An 18,161-nucleotide genomic window follows, 5' to 3' on the forward strand; every position below is an offset into this window, starting at 1 on the left:
AACCAATAGAGAATCAGGTGCTTTTCTTCAATGTTTGAGCATTGCTGTCATTAAGTTTATTATTTACAGGAAACGTATACATTATGCCACGAACAGAAAGAAAAATAGTTGCAGAATATCAGTTGGTTAAAAAAAGAGTGAGAATTATTTAGAAAATCTATCAAGTAAAAAAGTTATAAATGTAAACTTGAAGTCTAATATTTACATTAGTGGCTGCTTCCTAAATTCCATACTTCCAGAGCTTTTGCCCGGCTCACACCTGTCTACAAACTCAACTTTTAATTTAGCTACACATCTGTCAAGTTTGGTTATTGCATGTTGTCAAATTGTGGCACTATTACATTGAAAAAATATGTTCACAGAAAGAATGACATACTGTACAGACAGACACACATTGTTGTTGTCGCTCTTAATAATATATATATCTTTTTTTAAATACTGTTTTTAATGAAGTACCAATATGCAGAGTCAAGCTATGTGTGTGGTTGTATGTGTGAGTACACAAGGACTTTGTGTGCTCACACATCTAGGATCCCTCTGTTACATGTTTTATTTTAAAAGTAATTGTGTTTGAAGCTCCAGTACTTTGGTTTGAGGAGTGCGTTCAGAGCAAAGGCCATAACAGTACCGATTGTGTGTATCTTATCTAGGGAATAAATAAAGCTTAGTATGACAGGCTCCATTAATCATTAGAGAGGGGGTTTGGTGACCCCATACCTTGGAGAGGCTATTGAGAGAGTCCTGCACTCCCTTCAGCATGCTGCTGGGCCTCTCCTCCTGAGAGAGGAGCAGCATCCTGTGAAGGTTGAGCAGAGCAGAGAACTGGGAAACACCTGAGCCAGAACAGGCACAGCCTAGGACCTCAGCCACGGAGGCAACAGTGCAGCAGCTCTGGGAAAACAACAGAAGAGTGATGAAGGAGCTGTTGGTAATAGTAAGAATTACAGCAGGGCGGTCCTGAGGAGAACCATTAAGTAAGTGAAGATGAATTGTGGCTACTGCATCGAATTGTGTTGTTCCTGGAGCCACCTGCATTTTGGAGGTTATAGCAAAGTATAAAAAGAACTCTGAACAAGCCCTTTTTTGGGTAATTACACACTATAAAAAAGGGTTAAAGTCTTATGACAAAACCAGGAAAACATGCAAACCAGACTTTTGCAGCTGTCAATCACAAGGTAACCCCCCACCCCCCAGAGCATACCTTGGTTTATCGTCTATTTTACTTTAAATGTGATCATCATTTCAAAATGAACTCATGCATTTGAGTCGATAAACGGATTCAAAATGTTTTTATAGAGGTGATAAATCAAATGATAAGGTCCTTTTCTCACAGACTTCAATCTGACTTCATTGAGAAGGCATCCTACATGCAGTCAGACAGTGGCAGCATATGGACCCCTGTTTTATACACTGTACTCTGGTTAAGACTTTCTACAGTGTAGGTGGGCATAAAAGTGACAAGATCATCATGTCTTTTCTATACATTACAAAAACCCAGCATACAATCTAGTCTAGACAATGCCCGCAAGTTAAGGAGATTATTTAAAATATGATATGATCTAATGCACAGTACCTGAAACAGGGCCAGATATTGACCTGCCCCTGCAGGGTCAGACTGGCCATGACACTCCAACATGTTGAGAGAGGCTTCAGCCAGGATGGGGGGGGGCAGCTGGTGCTGGAGACACAGGCTGACGGCTTCAGTCAGCGCCTGACTGGCCTGAGCCAAGAGCTGCTGGGCCCGCCGCCTCCTCTGCTGATAGGTAGAGAGCAGAAACACACATATAGACACACAACATATAGGCGGATTGGCATCCCAGTTCAATAAGTCTGCATCTTGATCAATCAAACATAAGCACATATAGTTCAGATACATCCTGGTTATACTGCGTGTAAATGACAATATCATTAATAAACAGTACACTTTTTACAAGTTATAACATTAAAGAAAGAAAAAGGCTTTTGGTGATCCTTGTTTAAAGTCTCTTAATTGAGCAGGTGATAAAAGCTGCGCACGTGGGGAAAAAAAAGTTTTGCCAGGTTTGAAGAAAAAATAAAGTTTTGCCTATCTGTTTTACTCCTGAACGGCCAAGTTACAGAGAGGCGATAAAACCTCAAATGTCCTGGGTTCAGTGTGTCCTCTGTCAAATGAAGGCAAAAATGCATACTTTTTTCACCTGTCTTTTACTTAGTAAATGTATCACTAGATTTATATATATTTGTTCTCACTTGGCTTTCGGGGCATGTGAATATAATGCATCTAAACTCTCTCCACTCAAAATCATTGTTTTTTATTTTTGTTCTATTCTGTGTTCTGTGACTTTATTCTCATACACATACAGTCTTTGCAGGAGAAATACCCACAGTCCTATTTTCCTATAAAAAGTACATGCCAACATTCAGCTGCAGCTAATAGGAGGCTTACTCTTGATTTAGAGAGCTTTCTGTTTTCTTGCACAGTGTGTCCTACTGTAGGTAAGGTAAGAGCAAAGGAATCTTAAAAAGACAGTAACTCAATCAGACTGCTGAGGCCTTGTTAACTTCTATTAGCTTAAAAATGTTATTTTACTCTAAGAGAGGACTGTGGGTTTGCACCAGACCTTTGGCACTGGAATTATATTCAAAAGTCATTTATTCACATTAGTGGTGGAATGCAGTACAATAAGTACATTAAGAACATTAACTCTAGTATTGAACTGAGTAAAATAAATGTAGGAAACTGTTCTTAACTTAAGTATTTCCATGTTATGCTACTTTACTCAATGACTCCACTAAATTCATACACATTTTTTTCCTAATTATAATATATTTGATTTTGACTGTTCTATATGCTGTTGGGTGTAAAGAAATTCAAATCCAACTTTGAATATCTACATCAGTGATATTAATCCAGAAACTTCATATACAAAAGGAAAACACAGAAAAAATTCTGCACAAGCAATACCTTTACTTTAAATGTCAAATATGTCATTTTGCCACTAGGGGGCTCTCAATTTAAACAACAACAAAAGGCAGCATAGTTGATCATGGGAGTTTGTCATTGCATCGGCTTCTCGTGGTAAGAATGACTCCATTGTTCATCTTTTATGAACTCTTACCTTGGAGCCGTATTACCAACCAGGCATAGAACGTTTTAATATATGGACCAATATGTAAAGAGTTTGTTGATAGTTCATTTCTTTACTTAAAGCTATCAGGTATGCTATTAAAGCTGGTAATTCTTTTGGAATCAATATATGAACTTATTAAAGCTTATTTTGAGATATATTTTGAACAGGATTGCCTTTCCAGTATCACTGCCAGATACAGTGATATTGTCTTATTTAGATATGATTTAAATGTGATGATACATTTAGTTTCATAACACTGTCGCATGGCCCGAGTATACCTTTCAACACAACTGGATCTTACTTAATATTCCCAAATGTTGCCACTTAAATAATACATTACTCCTTTTTACTCTGCGCCGGGTTTGATGTGGACAGCGGATCTCTGTGCGCTGACTTGCAATATGAGAACTATGCAGAGCGCCCAGAGATGTACCTCAGGGGGGATTCAAGATGTGAGGGGAACCTGAGTATAAACACCTCAGATTAGAGATGAGTCAGAGGAGATGGGTCACTTGTCAGGAGGTATGTACCTGCAGCTCAGCACTTTTGGCAGGCGTCACCCTCTGCTTTCTTCTGCTTGACTCTCCGTCTTCCTCTGAATTCTCCTCCACGGGAACGGCTTTAGGGTCAGACCGGGCATCCTTCTGCACAAAGTTATTTCAAGATCACAGAACAATGAGCGTGATTAGCATGAAATCCCCTTGTGATCACAGAGCATGAAGACCCTGAGCTTCTCTGTCTTCAATGATGTAAGCAGACATCCATCTCACTAATCACCGTGAGCTTCTCACCTTGTGCAGAAACTTTTTCCTGGTTATGTTGTCCATTAAAGGTGTGTGTGTGTGCAGTTTGGCCTCAAGATTCCCCAAAATGAAAAAAAGTAGAATTTATATAAAACTCTAGGGTCTAAGGTCATAAAGAGTCTCAATAGTTCAGTTTTAAGATTTGGCTTTTTGTTTAAAACCCAAATTAGGGGTAGGGAAAGATGTCTGAAGACAACTGTAAATAATACCAGGGTTGTGTTCAAATTGTCTTTTAATAATGACAGTTCCTAACAGATTCAAATGACCCTGAAGTTCCTAAATGCTGTTTCTCTAGATCATAGGAAAGGACATTCAATTCTTCCATTGTTTTCTCATTTAGTTTAGGATAGACTGGACCCTCTCTTATGAAATCAAAGGAGATAATGCTGTCCCATAATTCCTTGAAGATGCATTTAATATGAAGCAGCAATCAGCCTTTCACGTATCGACGACCGTGACCGACAAACGTGGATCATACAAATTACAATGCTTATTAATCATTTTCCATCTTATGCCATATTATTAGTGCTTATATACAGTATTCAGAACTTTCAACACCATGTTAAACCAAAAGGCAAACTATAAACATGACCTAAATTACTGTAAAATTATCAAATTAAGTCATGGTGATTGCTGATTTCGGTGGACATTCTTAAGCAATTTGTATTCAACATGTTTGACTGCTCACATGCACAGCTAGATTTAGTCGATGTGTAGGTCTAGAAAGGAATGTATTAATTTATGGAAATATTATTTATTGAAATAGTCATACGATCAGATCACTACTAATCCGGATTCATGTCGATTAATATGAGTGGTCAGGATGCTGAGCGAAATAAACCATTACGTTTCCTTTTTAAATTCCAATGCAGACCATTTATATGCACACAAACGTATATAACACACTACAGGAAAGAGAAACCCCGAAAAGCAAAAGCTTCACCTCATGATGTTTTTCACTTAAGTTATGATAAAGTGGTTGGGAAAAAACATAAGACCAGATTTTTTTACAATTTGAGCCCAGGTATGCCTGCTGATTACTCTGTCGCGACATGAGGCTGGTAATGCCACATGCCTACACAGCTGAGATAATACATCAACAGATGTCAACACCCAATGTTCTAAACATCAAGTAAACAATTTAAATTCCTTATATACCTTTATTCCCCTGTTTAGAAATGTTTTGTACCTTCAGCAATTTAGTATTGCATTTTCAAAAAGATGGGGGACTTAAAAGAAAGTGATTTGAAAAATAAAAGATATGCTGGGTTGTATGTCATAGTATGAGTCAAGCTACAAAAACAGAGGGATCAGAAATGTCCAATAAAACAACTCAATAGCATTTTTTAGTAAGCTGCATCAAATTCGGTCCAGAGCCACGAAAGGCATTACACAATTGGAGAAGCGCCCCTTGAAGACAATTTTGATATTTTTATGATCTATTTCAGAAATCCATTCCATGCCGTGAGGCTCTAAAGCAAACTTCTTGAATTAAGGGATAAAGACAACAAAGTTATTTGGCCCTCAAGGATGTCTGATTTAAGAGATTTGGTATTTTAATGGTCAAAAGTGGGTAAAAGTAATATATTGTTTAATATTTCCAATAGTCTTGGTTCTATTTCTGATCTCTTCATTATATTCCAATTCCAAATAAACTGTTGAATTACAACGTTTTCCAACTGGAATACAGTGCCTATATAATGCTCTATTTCCCAGACATATTGTGTGGAAATGCAAAGATTGGTTCAAAGCACCAGTCCACATTCCAAACTTACTCTGTTCGGGGATTTGAACCGGCAACCCTGGGGTTCCCAAATCAAGGGACTTAGCTACTGCCGCCCATTTGTGTAAATGTATGTATAAACATCAGTGTCCTCTACTTTTGTAATTTATAAAGTTCCCTCTGTTTATATATTTTTGTTTTAGTAGTATATTGGTCTATTAAAGAGTATTCTAAATGATTATGTATATTTGACATTGTGTATTCTTAAGATTCTCTATTGATATATACCTTCACTTTTGTTAATACAGTATGTCTATATTTACTGTTCATGTTTATATTTTTAATGAATTCTATTTGTATTTTATCTTGTGTTATTTTTAACTCATGCATGTTAACATGCTGCTTATGGATGTAGTACATGTAATAGAATATGCTACCTGTGTGTGAGAGTCCCAGAGAGCACACAGATACAGGGGCTCCTCCTGCTCAGCCAGCAGTCTGAGGTACTTCCCCATCAGACTCAGGCAGCGCGCTCTGCTCTCTAAGCTGTCCGGAGAGAGAGACCTGACTGCAGCCAGCTGACCCAGAGCCAGCTGCCCCGAGGTGGAGCCCACAGTCACCCACTCCTGGAGGAGACACAGGGACGTTAGGGTCGTATGAGGACACGGATTGAGGACAAGCAATACTTACTTCTTCTATCATCTGACAAACAGTTTCGTGAATACACCAAGCTCCTGATGCTCAGGACTTTGCTGAACAGAAACACCTCTAGGAAGCAAATCCTTTTTATTTTTCTAGTCTTACAAAGAAAATCGATTTGAAAGCTGTTCAGGATGGAAAAAACGCCTTGTTTACCAGTGTCGTTGCATGAGATGAAGCTTATCTTCAGATACTTTAAACTCTGCAGCCAGAGAAAAAATGGACACTCTTCTCACCCTCGGGTGCTTTAGTTTATCCAATCTTAGGCTCGATACTAAAATGAGAGTTGTTTGAAGAAGAGAGTTCTATTTCCTATTGAATTAACAAACGTGTTAGTTTAAATGCATTGAGGAACTTTTTTTTTAATCAATATGTAGATTATAACATATGTGGGGCCTCTTGCTTGTTAATTGATAGAACAGCAAAGTGTAGCCAACAACATTACATTTGTAAGCATGGTTATCCCATTCAGTTTTGGGCAACAACACACCGGTTTCTGTGTGTTGTTTTTTCTTGGTATATTGAAAATAAGGGGGTTTCTGAGCCATTTCCAAAAAGTAAGAGAAGTCACCAAATGCCCAGTACTTGGTGTTTTATTTTATTGGAAAAAGCATGTGACCTGTTTTGACCCCCTCAAAAAAAAAAAAAAAAGAAAAATCTTTAAGAGCAGGAAACCATACAGATCAAAACATTACCCACCCCTTATGGTCTAGATATAATTACATCCTAACGTTAAAGACTCTACACTCTAAAATTCAAGTATAAAGATAATCTTATGAGTAGAACACTTGTCACTGTGCTGAGTATTTGAAATTAGTTTGGGTTCCCCCCCGGCCACTGTCCCCCCAATGGGTCTCTAAGAAGCAAAACATTTGCCATCAATTGTTTGTTTGCCTTAAGTGATTTGTGTTGAAGAGTGGTCAGAAATAAGAGGCTTATAAATACAAATCAGCCTGTGGATTACATTGCATGTTAGCGCCCCCAAGTGGCAATAATATGCAACTAACATTCTGCCTTAGGTGGTAATCCAGACTTTATAAATTTAGAGTTTTAAAGAGTTAAAAGAGTTAGAGTTTGTTTGCAGTAATAATTTGTATTCTTGGAAGTGTCATTTGTCACTTCCTGGACATCTTTGTCCCCAATTTCTACATTAAATATGATATAATTAAAGCACAGGTTAAATCTGAGTTGAATGGGATGCACTGTTTATATCTGTTCCATGCTTTTTCATTAAGATAGATGTATATTGCTTATTTATCTAGTACAAATGAAGCATTTTTACTTCATCCATACTGTATGTGTCATGTTGTTCATAATTATGAAACATTTTAAGCATGCAAAAACCCTGTTTTTTAAAAGTTCTAAGTATTATATATATATACACTGTATATATATATCAGGGATGCAAACTCATCAGGTATGAGAAAGGTGACAAGGATCCGAGCCCCCCGACCCCACGGAATATCGGCTTTAAAAATAGGAATAACAGAGGATTTTAGCAGTCAGAACAACTAAAGCAGCAGTGGTAATAATTATCATGGCTGTACCGTGATAATACTTTTGTACTTTTACTTGAGGAACATTTTGATTGCAGGATTTTTCCTACACTCTGGTACTTCTACTTTTACTCTAGTACAAGATCTGAGTACTTCTACTTTTACTCTAGTACAAGATCTGAGTACTTCTACTTTTACTCAAGTACAAGACCTGAGTACTTCTACTTTTACTCAAGTACAAGACCTGAGTACTTCTACTTTTACTCAAGTACAAGATCTGAGTACTTCGACTTTTACTAAAGTACCAGATCTGAGTACTTCTACTTTTACTCTATTACAAGATCTGAGTACTTCTACTTTTAATCTAGTACAAGATCTATGCTTATACCACCTCTGTTTATAGACTATGAAAAAAACGATTAGAAAACGAAGGCTAACGCTAACGTTAGCAGATAGTGACAATGTATGCTAGTTAGCTAGCTCAACGATCCCTTAAATAATATTGCGACAGAAAAACTTTTCAGTACACATCACACTCTGCCGCTCCGACAGGGAGCTCTGCTCTGAACACCTGAATGGCCCGTTCTAACCAGCGGTCCAGTCTGTGCCACAGTGACTCCGGACCGCACAGTTACAATTAACGAACGCAGTACGCACCCGTAGGTAATGTAGCTGCTGAAGTTAGACCCTCGTTGACCAGAAGAGTTCAGCCGACAGACAGGAAGACTCGAGCACACAGCTCGCGCTTCATTATAATATATAAAAAAATGTTGTCACATAAGTAACAGCTCGCGGCCGCAGATTACTCCCGCTAGACCTTCATAATAAAAAAAAATACTAGTCAAATACAATGGTTTGTTAATGTGAACATTAAAGTGCTTTGGCCTGATCTGTTAATTTGCCTGGTGCAGCACTACAGCACATTAATGTGCACGGTGTTAGCATATGTTCACAGATATGAGATCTTACCTGTTCTACAGAGTCTGGCTCAGGTGTGCAGCGTGTAAACTCCTGCAGTGCGACCTCAGCAGGAGTCTTCCTCTCGCGGGCCAGAGCTTGGCGTTTCTCCTCAGCACAGTGCTCCTCCATGATGGCCAGACTAAACTCTGCCAGAGCCAGTCTCAGGCGAAGCAGTCTCCTCATGGCCGCCAGGGACAGTCCAGGACTCTAGCAAAGAATAAAAGCACTCAAATGTTTAAGCCCACATGTTACATTACATTTAGCTTACACTTTTATCCAAAGCAACTTACAATAGGAGCATTCAACCATACAGTTACAGACTCAAAAAGCAAGAATCCTGCAGTTACATTAGCTATCAATAAACCAAACCATTTAAGTCAGGTGAATAACATATGATCAGTCTCTGGGACAGTACAAAAGTCCGACTACTTATTCAATGGGAATTGAAAACTTGGATTTTTTTTAAACAATGGATTAGATTGTGAGTTCCTGTTTGTCTCTTATTATCACGTTCATGTTGTAAATTAGAAACTTGGGCAAGGATCTGAATGAGACTAAAACACCTAATTTAAGCTACAGTGTACTGTAGATGGTATCTAATATTGGAAAACATATCTAAGCCGATACAAATAAATACACTTTAGAAGGATTAAAGTGATTTCAGCTGTTCCTTTGTAGGTTGGATGTCAACATGTATTATATCAGCTATAAACATCCAAACCTAAAACTCAATAGAGATAGATCTTGCAGCAGGTGTGAGATGTGTTCAGTCCATTTTATTTGTTGTTTCAATCAGCATGTAAATCAAGTCTGCAGCAGTGTTGTGCCAGGCCCTCTCTGGCACTGAAGCCTTCAGATAACCTCATCTCAGTGACAGCTTGTATAGGGTCTCGATAAAAAAGGGCTCTAACACCCACCTGCTGTTGACAAGTAACAGTAATGGAGGCTTTATTGGTTGTGTCATCTCAGAGATATAAACAGCAATACACACACATCACACAGCCGAGTAGCCTGGAGTATGACTGTGGCACGACACGGCCGTAATAAACTCCTGCAGCAGCTTAATCGTGATTCAGTCAATTAGACTTTTATTTTACACTAAAAAAACATGTTCCCATACTTCTCTAAATATGATCAAATATTTTTAATGGGCCAGCAATTTTACATTTATTTTAAATAAGAAAGGCTGCTCTGTTTCGGGTGTCCCTTTGAAGCCACACTCTTTGCTGAACAGTTTCTCCTAAAGAGAGTTCAAAAGCTTGGTTATGACCAGGGGTTGGATTAGGATTGTTTGTGTGTGGGGCTCTTTGTTGATGGGTTGGGGTTAAAGAGGAATTTTGTTTTACAATAATATCATATACACACGGAATATCCAAACCTTTCAATGACTGTCCTCACTACCATGAGAGAAGTGAAAAGCAGCTGCATGTGTACTCACTGACGATCATTATCCTGCACAATTATTGGCAAAATGACCATTTGTAATATTCTGATCAATATTGAGATCACAAATATGAATTTAAGTAACAACACATTGTTATTGCATGTTCGCATTTAAATAAACAGAGAACTGCTTTAACTACAATGTTGTGCCAACATGGCTCCACCATATTAGATTAAATGGACAATGCAAAATGACTTTTTACTGCAACATGTATTGCAATATAATAAATGATAGGGGAAAATACAGGAAAACTCAACCTTCATTTAGCATTTTAAATTTCAATGCAAAATGAAGGTTGAGATATCTTGCAATATAAGATAAACATTAATTATATGAAATCTCGATGGCTGTACCGTATGTTTAGAAAGTGCTGGATTTGATATGCAGCATACATTTTTTTAGAGCAGAGCCTCATTTTAAGAAAATATTTTTTTGTAAACATTCACATTGTTGAATTAATTGTTGGGCTAATGACATGAAAGCATTGGCCCAAAGCCCTGGTCCAGTTTAACTCATTATGCCTCGTTAAAACCGGATGACAAAATGAACTCTGTGATAGATGAAAATCCTCCCATTTTTTGTGAAAGGGCATAGTCACAATGAAAGATTGATTTTCAGGGAACAATCATGCCCTCTTAATTACCTCCTCCTGCGAGGGGAGCAGCCTCTCAGCGTTCAGCGCCACAAGTTCCTGCTCTGTGACAGCGAGCTGCATCTGGGACAGCCCATCGAGCAGGAAGCGCTGTCTGTCTGCAGCGGAGGCACGCCTGGCTAGGAGTCTGCAGAGAGATAAACAAAGACAGAGGACAAACAAAGTATGGTTTTGTGAGTGTGGGACAAGAAATGAAAGAATGCACGTGAAGAACACATTTGGTCTGAAGTGGCAAGTATGATTCATTAACAGAATGTATGCCTATTACTTATTTCCTCCATGAATTTCTCCAGTGGTAAAGACCTGTAATCGTATCGCCTTAATCTGAATAAATCAAATATGAAACTTAAATTAACCTGACTACAAATCTGTGAAGTTGTGTGAGCTGAACTGTGTATATTAAAATAAAACGGAGCATTTTCTGTCAGCTCAGATTTTATTTCTGCTTTTTAAACTGTATTATACAGTAGTATGTGCTCATGTGTTTTAGTGTTGGTGTGAAGGCGACCGCCTGAATATTTTCTAAGGTCACATTGTTCTGTTGTCTTACATAATACACTAAAAGTACAAGTAAAAAACATCTTATTGATATTTATTTTCTCTTTTATTTATTTGCTTTGCATTTGATATTGAGGCAAAGTAACAGAAAGTTATTAGGGTACTGTACTTCCATATTTTGATACTCAGATTAGGTTACTGATTACTTTTTTTACAGTTAACTGGTAATTGTATCGGAACATTTTTTTTAAGTAACCATCCGAACCCTGGTTTAACTTATGTTTACTTTTTTAACTGTCAATGCCCATCCACCTGCAAAATATTTGCATATGGCATTTAATACAACACGATAAAAAAGTTGGAATTGCCCAGACCGACTAACCTCTGACCGGTTGCATACTCCACATGTGCCTCTGCAGCGTGTTCTCTGAAGCCGAGCTTAGTGAAGCCACTGGCAGACTCTCTGAGTGTCTCACAGGCAGACATCAGCCTCTGGGTGGTCTCACTGCTGCTGAGGGTCTCTCCAGGGTCACCACCAAGGGCACGTACACATTCAATGGCACCTCTTTAACAAAACACATCCCGATAAATTTAGATTAAATTAATGATTGTTAGAGTGAAAACTCATCTGTGTTTGTTTAGCTTTTTATGACATTGAAATACATTTTAACAAGCATGTTCAAAGTAGGTTTCCCTTTTTTTGTTGAGTTATTTCTGAGAATAATATCCTAATCTGTCTTTTCATGATACAAGTAAGGATATATAAAGAATCTGTATCAACACCATTTATATCTATAGTCTCTCAGTTAAAAAAATGTGTTGTCGATTTAACAACTGCTTTTCCAAGACATTAAATGTCACATATAGTTCCCTCAACTACATTGAGATGTCTGAACAGATGCAGTTGCAATTTCTATATTTTGTCTTACCTCCTCCCACATTTTGTGTCTCTGATCAGGAAATCCTTGAAATACTTAAACTGTTTTTTCAATATTGGTTTCGTAAATAAGAAAAAAATAAAGTCAAATTCTTTGGGAAAAATATCACCTTTTTTGCAGAAGGTTGATTAGAGGTTGAAATATAAATAAAGATTCAATATAAGCTGATGATTATTGTACACTTCCTAATTACTCATACTGGATAGTGCACCTTAAAAATGACAGAAAGATGAATTAAAGACAGCACCGCTTATGGCCATCTTAAGCAGGTATAGTGACACATTCAGTAGGTTTGGTGTTACCTCATCTCTAATGAGGTGATGAAGAAAGAGATTTCTGGGACTCGGTTCACCCGCTGCTCCAGAAGCCGCTTCAGAGCTCCACAGCTGTGTTTTATAATCTGATCAACCTGTGAAAAAACGAAGATATGGGAAAAGTATTCAAAGCAATGCTATTGTACTACACAGGGCTGTAAAAAGGGAGTGGTTCTGTACCTTGATGTGTGCATCTGGGTCTCTCTGGCCTACTACAGCTCTGACCGTGGTGAGGGTGAGCTGGTACCAGAACTCCTCCACCCCCCCCAGGGCCCGGGCTGTGTCCAGCAGGATCAGAGCCTGGGCGTAGTTCTGCTCTTCACACGCCAGAACAGCCAGACTGAGCAGACTCCTAGCCACTGCTTTCTTGTCTCCAAGCTCCTGATTACATTTAGGAAAAGTTGTAAGGGAGGAGAAAATTAACAGAAAAATTAAACGTTTTTTTGGAAATTCTGGTCTTCTTCTGCTCGACTCACCACAGCCACACGGTGCGTTTCAGCCAGGAGCTGCCTGGCCGGCTGACAGAGCCCCATGCTGAGGCACACCTCCGCCTTGTCCAGCCAGATGTCCTGAGCACACACATCCATGCTCTGTGGCCCAGAACCAGCCGCTTCATCCACCTTCAGTTTCTAAAAAAAATAAAACACATTTCTTTTCGAAATTGGCTAAAATGTGAAATGGTCCACAATTATTTAAAACTGCCAAATTGTTTAGTTTTTAATAAAAAAATAATAACATTTACAAATGGAAATACAAAAAAAATATATCTGTTTACAAAATCATGAAAGAAGATCCCTTCCCTATGTGCCATCCTAGAAGTCAATGTGAAATTCACAGGCTAGAGTAGTGTGCATGGGAAAGGAAAAAAACAAATATAATCTTTTTTTATTTATTTATATATCAGACTCCAGATTCTCAATTGCTACTCTTTCAACTGATCCCATGTCACCATCTAACCTTCATATATTCTACTTCAAGCCACTACTCCCCAAAATATAAAACACTGTGCCAATAAATGTTCGACCCGCTGTCTCAGAGGACAGTTTCGAATGACAACTCAAAATGTCTCCCTTCAATATTGCCAATAACTAACATCTTGCTGTTATTTATTTTCTCTAACTTTTTTTTATAGTAGAAGCACTTATTTTCTTTCTTTCTTCTTGTGTATGTGTATTGCTTTGATTTAAACAGTTGTTTGCTGCTTTCTGTGCAGGAGATGTGCTGTATACATTAAGTTAATTAACAATTATGATTTCATCTCACAAAACTTAGTGTCGATGAACCTTCCAATTTTATGATACAAGTCATTTGACAGTAGTCAAATGTATGAATACAAATATTATTGCTCAGTGTTACATCATAGAAGTACTAATTAAAGTATAGTACATTTCCTCTATCAATTGAAGTCGCTGCTTGCCAACTTGCCAGTCTTTTCTATAACCCATATATATGTATTTTAAGGCAGACGGACCTGATTGTAAGCCGAGTGAAGGCCTCTCCTCTCCTTTGAGAAAGCAATGGCTTTGTGGCACCTAGAATCATGAACATAATATCAGAGGTCAGTAAAGCAAAACATGCAAACAGGAAGTCTTTCTTGCTGAGTCCACATACCCCATCTGTTCTTGCTCTTGGATTCTGCTCAGATTCAGGAGCTTCTCCTGATATGGTGACAGTGTCTCCAAACCAAGCTGACTGCAGGTCCTCACAATTCTAATACAGAAAAAAGGCAACAGGACACACAGAGGAACAACATCATTGAATGATGTATTCATTTAATATCTGAAGGTTATTAATGCATTAAGTTCTCACATCTTCTGGGTGTATCTTGCTTTGGCTGTTGAACTAAACCAGCAGTTTTACAGCTGACTTTCATTATCTTGCAGCGGCACACAATTTAAACAGTTTAAGCCTGAATTGTTGAAAGAATTATCAGTACTGTTCATATCTCTATTACATATCAAAAAAAGTACTCCCCTGATTTAGCATTGCAATTCTGTGACATTTTCAAACATGATATGTAAAGGTACGAAAAAAATGATCAAAACTGATACAGCAGGACCAGCATGCATTATCCCTCCTGGTTGAATGCATGCCATCTAGATTACCCACAATGCATGTGTGTAGCTTCCTGTTTAACTTATCAGTTTCCTTACCTAAGTCTGTACAGGTCGGAGAGGCTCCTCCTATTCAAAAGGTCATGAGCAATGGTCTCAGCCAGATGCATTATGGGTAGAGTCAGGTGGTCTAGAGAGAGGGAGTGAAGCTCTTTCTCCAGCAGGTTCAGATAAAACAGGCTCTGAGTCTACAGTCAAAAACACAAAGCGAAACATACATTTATTAATTAAAAATAGTTTTTGTACTTGGATGAACCACCATACAGTTTAAAGTTATCATCTCTGTCGGGCTCCAATCAATCACTATGCGTGGTTTATAAATATAATTGATTTTCTCTTAATTGATTTTTCATTTTATTTACTATGTTATTTCAGAACATGAGTACCCTCGTCATATGAACAGCTTGGCTATTTAATACAACATTTCTTCAATTTAAAAACAGCGGTTTCAAATACTTTTCAAATTAATATATTCTGATTACCGTACTTAGTTTAAATACACTACAGTACATCACTTTAAATGTACTTCATATTGACCAACAAGCGACAGCTTCTGAGAGCAACATTGACACAAAGTTGCTGTTTTTGGCAGCTGAGCTTTGATTCTACATTATATAGCCAAAAAAGTGATAGAATGACAAAAACATTTTTCCTGAAAATCCTCTTTCCCAATAGGATGGTCAACGGTCTGACATAAAGCAAAGTAAAATAGTTAGAGAAAGGCATTTCATCAGCCACGAGAACTGTATTTTTTCCATCCTCAAATTTAGTAGAGTAGAATAAATATGTAGCATACAATGCAAAGTAAATAACAGTAATGTCAAAATACTTGACTAAATGTATTTTGGTACATAGTACCCCTGTGTATATCTTTGCCTGTGCTGTGATGCTGTGTGTGTTGATACAGTGGGGACTACTGTTGGTTCTGAAGATGTGCCTGGCCGGGTCAGGACAGACGAATCGAGCCCAGTCCTTCAGGCTGGAGGGAAGCTCCTGATCCAAGACAACTGGTTTGGGTCCCTCCTCTGCAGGGGGAGGCTGGGTAAACAGATTGCACACAGAGTTTATTGTGTTGTTATTACTCAGTCAGCCTTTTAAATTAAGTATGATACATTAAGCTTTTGGTACCTTTTAAATATATCTTTACTGCCGCAATTTCTTGTACATAATACGCACATTTTCAGCATTGTGTCATTTGGTATTATGTGGTAACTTGCCAGTTTCATTTCTAGAATTAAATGCTGAACTTAATAGGAAACAGTGTTTCCCTTAGCCGGTATTTACCAGACTTTGACACGAAAAGGCTTGAGCCAAGTTACTTCAGTAAGTCAATTCCTAGTACAGTATGTTACACATTTAACAAAATTCTAAATATTTTTGTTTTGTTTTGGACTTACATCTTTGCCTTTTTTTCCCTTGCCCTTGTCTTTGACCTTTTTGGATCCAGCAGAAGGAGGAGGCTGTGGTGTCTGGCTCGTTGTTATCTCATTGGAAGGCTCACAAGCCACAGCGATGGACACCTGGAGTAAAGAAATGCGAGTAGGTGTTCCATACTCGACTTAAAACATCATTTGTATTAGAAAATCAGCCTTGCTGTGGTTGAGATGCAGTACCTGCCATATTTGAAGTACAAACGTGTAGGCCCTGAGCAGGTTCAGCTGGTGCTCAGGTGAAGTCCTGTCTGCCATGACAGCGAGCAGAGTGTGAGCGCGTACCAAGCCGTCGAGGCATCGCACCTCCTTCAGATTTGAACCTTCTGCGAAACACAATCCGTGGACTCCCAGCAGAGACTCACATTTCACTGAGCTCAAATCCCTTTTGTTGGACTTATCGTCTGGAGGAAAGATAACATATATTGAATATTGCGACAAAAAAGTTTTAAAGGAAACATTAAAGTAATGTACAAAATGTACAAAATACGGGGCACATAGCAGTAGACTAAAAACACTTCTCTCAGTAGTCTTTTAAAAGAGCGGTGCAATGATGACGTATTTATCGTAGGCCGACCTGGAAGTTAGCATCGCAAGGGCTCAATGGGATTTTTTCATTCTGGAATATTGTAGAAAATAACATCTAAAGCTACTTTTATAAAAGTATAAGCTTAAATGTAATTGACCGAAGTAAATAGCTGAAGCAATGCTATAAACTAACTACATCACGGTTAAATGGCTTCAAGATGCCAGGAACGCCAAGCTAAAGGCAGCTAATGTTGGGTGTGATGACGTTTAGTAGTCTCATTTAGTCCCTTTGAGGACATGTAAAAGCTTTGGACGTTTACCAGTGGGGTGTTTACTGACAATATGTTGAAGAACAAAATGTGAAAATCTTGTAAACTTGTATTGACCACAGACCTAACTTCAGGCAGATAACCAATGTGATTCATAAAACCATTGACTTCCAGACAAGTGAACAGTAAGGGCTAAAATGCTAACTCATAGCCAGGTTTAGCACTCAATCCTGCATTACTCTATAGTGCTATGCTACTCTCAGTGGTATCTGTCTTTGTCGGTTCCTTTTTTCTCTGAACGCTACTTACTTGGTTTAATGTTATCACATTGTGACATCTGAAAAGTACAAACACTGAATTCCATTGATGATGCAACCATCAAAGAGCTGTGACATTGCTTTTTCTGGATCAGACAGATCACATGTTAGTGTATTCCCCTTAGACTAACACAGTGTGAAACCTCCCTAAATCAAAAGTACACAGGCATATGTGATCGTGTGACACCTCAGGCGAACTGAATCCTTATGGAAAAAGACCCCTGAGATATCTGTGTTTCATGCCCACAGGCGTCCCTCTAGGGGAATTATCTAAATCTGTTAAAGGAATAATTCTGATGTTTTGAGATGGGGTTATATGAGTTACTTATCCGTAGTCAGTGTATGTCCTACAGTAGATGGCTCTGCACGGTCCCAGTTTGGAAAAACAGACAGGAACAAAGCACTGAAAAGAAGCAATGTACTGCTGTGGAGAGGGGCAGCAGCAAAACATATTTTATCCAACTATGAAAGGCCCACCACTTTTCTTTATCTAAGTTTAAATATATGCTGTATTTAGATTTATTTGTGTAGAGCTTTACCTTGCTTTCAGACAGCCCTTTGGGGCTGGGAACTAAAGCTGTTATCTTGTCAGGACTTTGAAAAAAATACTATATTTCAACTGATATTGCTTTTTTTTTATCAATGCAGGCAGGTCTAATGATTAAAAATAAGTCCCAGCTACTTAGAAATAAAGAAATGCCCGACTTTAGCAACACACAAAGTAAAGTAGGTTAAAGGCAATAGCTTACACTCTAAACCTTTAAAACTTGTAAAACCCAAAGCTAATGATAGTTTTCTTTAATAGAAATCTCAGGTTAAGTGATACAGTAAAGCTCTACTAATGAAATATGTTTAAATGTCACTAT

General features: G+C 38.2%; 1 protein-coding gene across 1 annotated transcript in view; it reads right to left on the minus strand.

Moving 5' to 3' along the window:
- The window catches only part of LOC117476095 (cilia- and flagella-associated protein 46), a 102,879-nt gene that overhangs the window by 23,539 nt on the left and 61,179 nt on the right, over positions 1-18,161 (minus strand). Inside the window, exons 30-45 of the mRNA XM_034122469.1 lie at positions 16,365-16,585; positions 16,149-16,271; positions 15,628-15,789; positions 14,791-14,939; positions 14,249-14,347; positions 14,109-14,169; positions 13,114-13,266; positions 12,818-13,018; positions 12,626-12,732; positions 11,768-11,950; positions 10,879-11,014; positions 8,801-8,998; positions 6,074-6,262; positions 3,641-3,754; positions 1,574-1,756; positions 718-891 (exon numbers count right to left, since the gene is read on the minus strand). Coding sequence (XP_033978360.1) covers positions 718-891; positions 1,574-1,756; positions 3,641-3,754; positions 6,074-6,262; positions 8,801-8,998; positions 10,879-11,014; positions 11,768-11,950; positions 12,626-12,732; positions 12,818-13,018; positions 13,114-13,266; positions 14,109-14,169; positions 14,249-14,347; positions 14,791-14,939; positions 15,628-15,789; positions 16,149-16,271; positions 16,365-16,585 — 2,453 coding nt within the window. The remainder of the gene's footprint in view (positions 1-717; positions 892-1,573; positions 1,757-3,640; positions 3,755-6,073; positions 6,263-8,800; positions 8,999-10,878; positions 11,015-11,767; positions 11,951-12,625; positions 12,733-12,817; positions 13,019-13,113; positions 13,267-14,108; positions 14,170-14,248; positions 14,348-14,790; positions 14,940-15,627; positions 15,790-16,148; positions 16,272-16,364; positions 16,586-18,161) is intronic.

The sequence above is a fragment of the Trematomus bernacchii genome, unplaced genomic scaffold (assembly GCF_902827165.1).
Source record: "Trematomus bernacchii unplaced genomic scaffold, fTreBer1.1, whole genome shotgun sequence".
Lineage (NCBI taxonomy): Eukaryota > Metazoa > Chordata > Actinopteri > Perciformes > Nototheniidae > Trematomus > Trematomus bernacchii.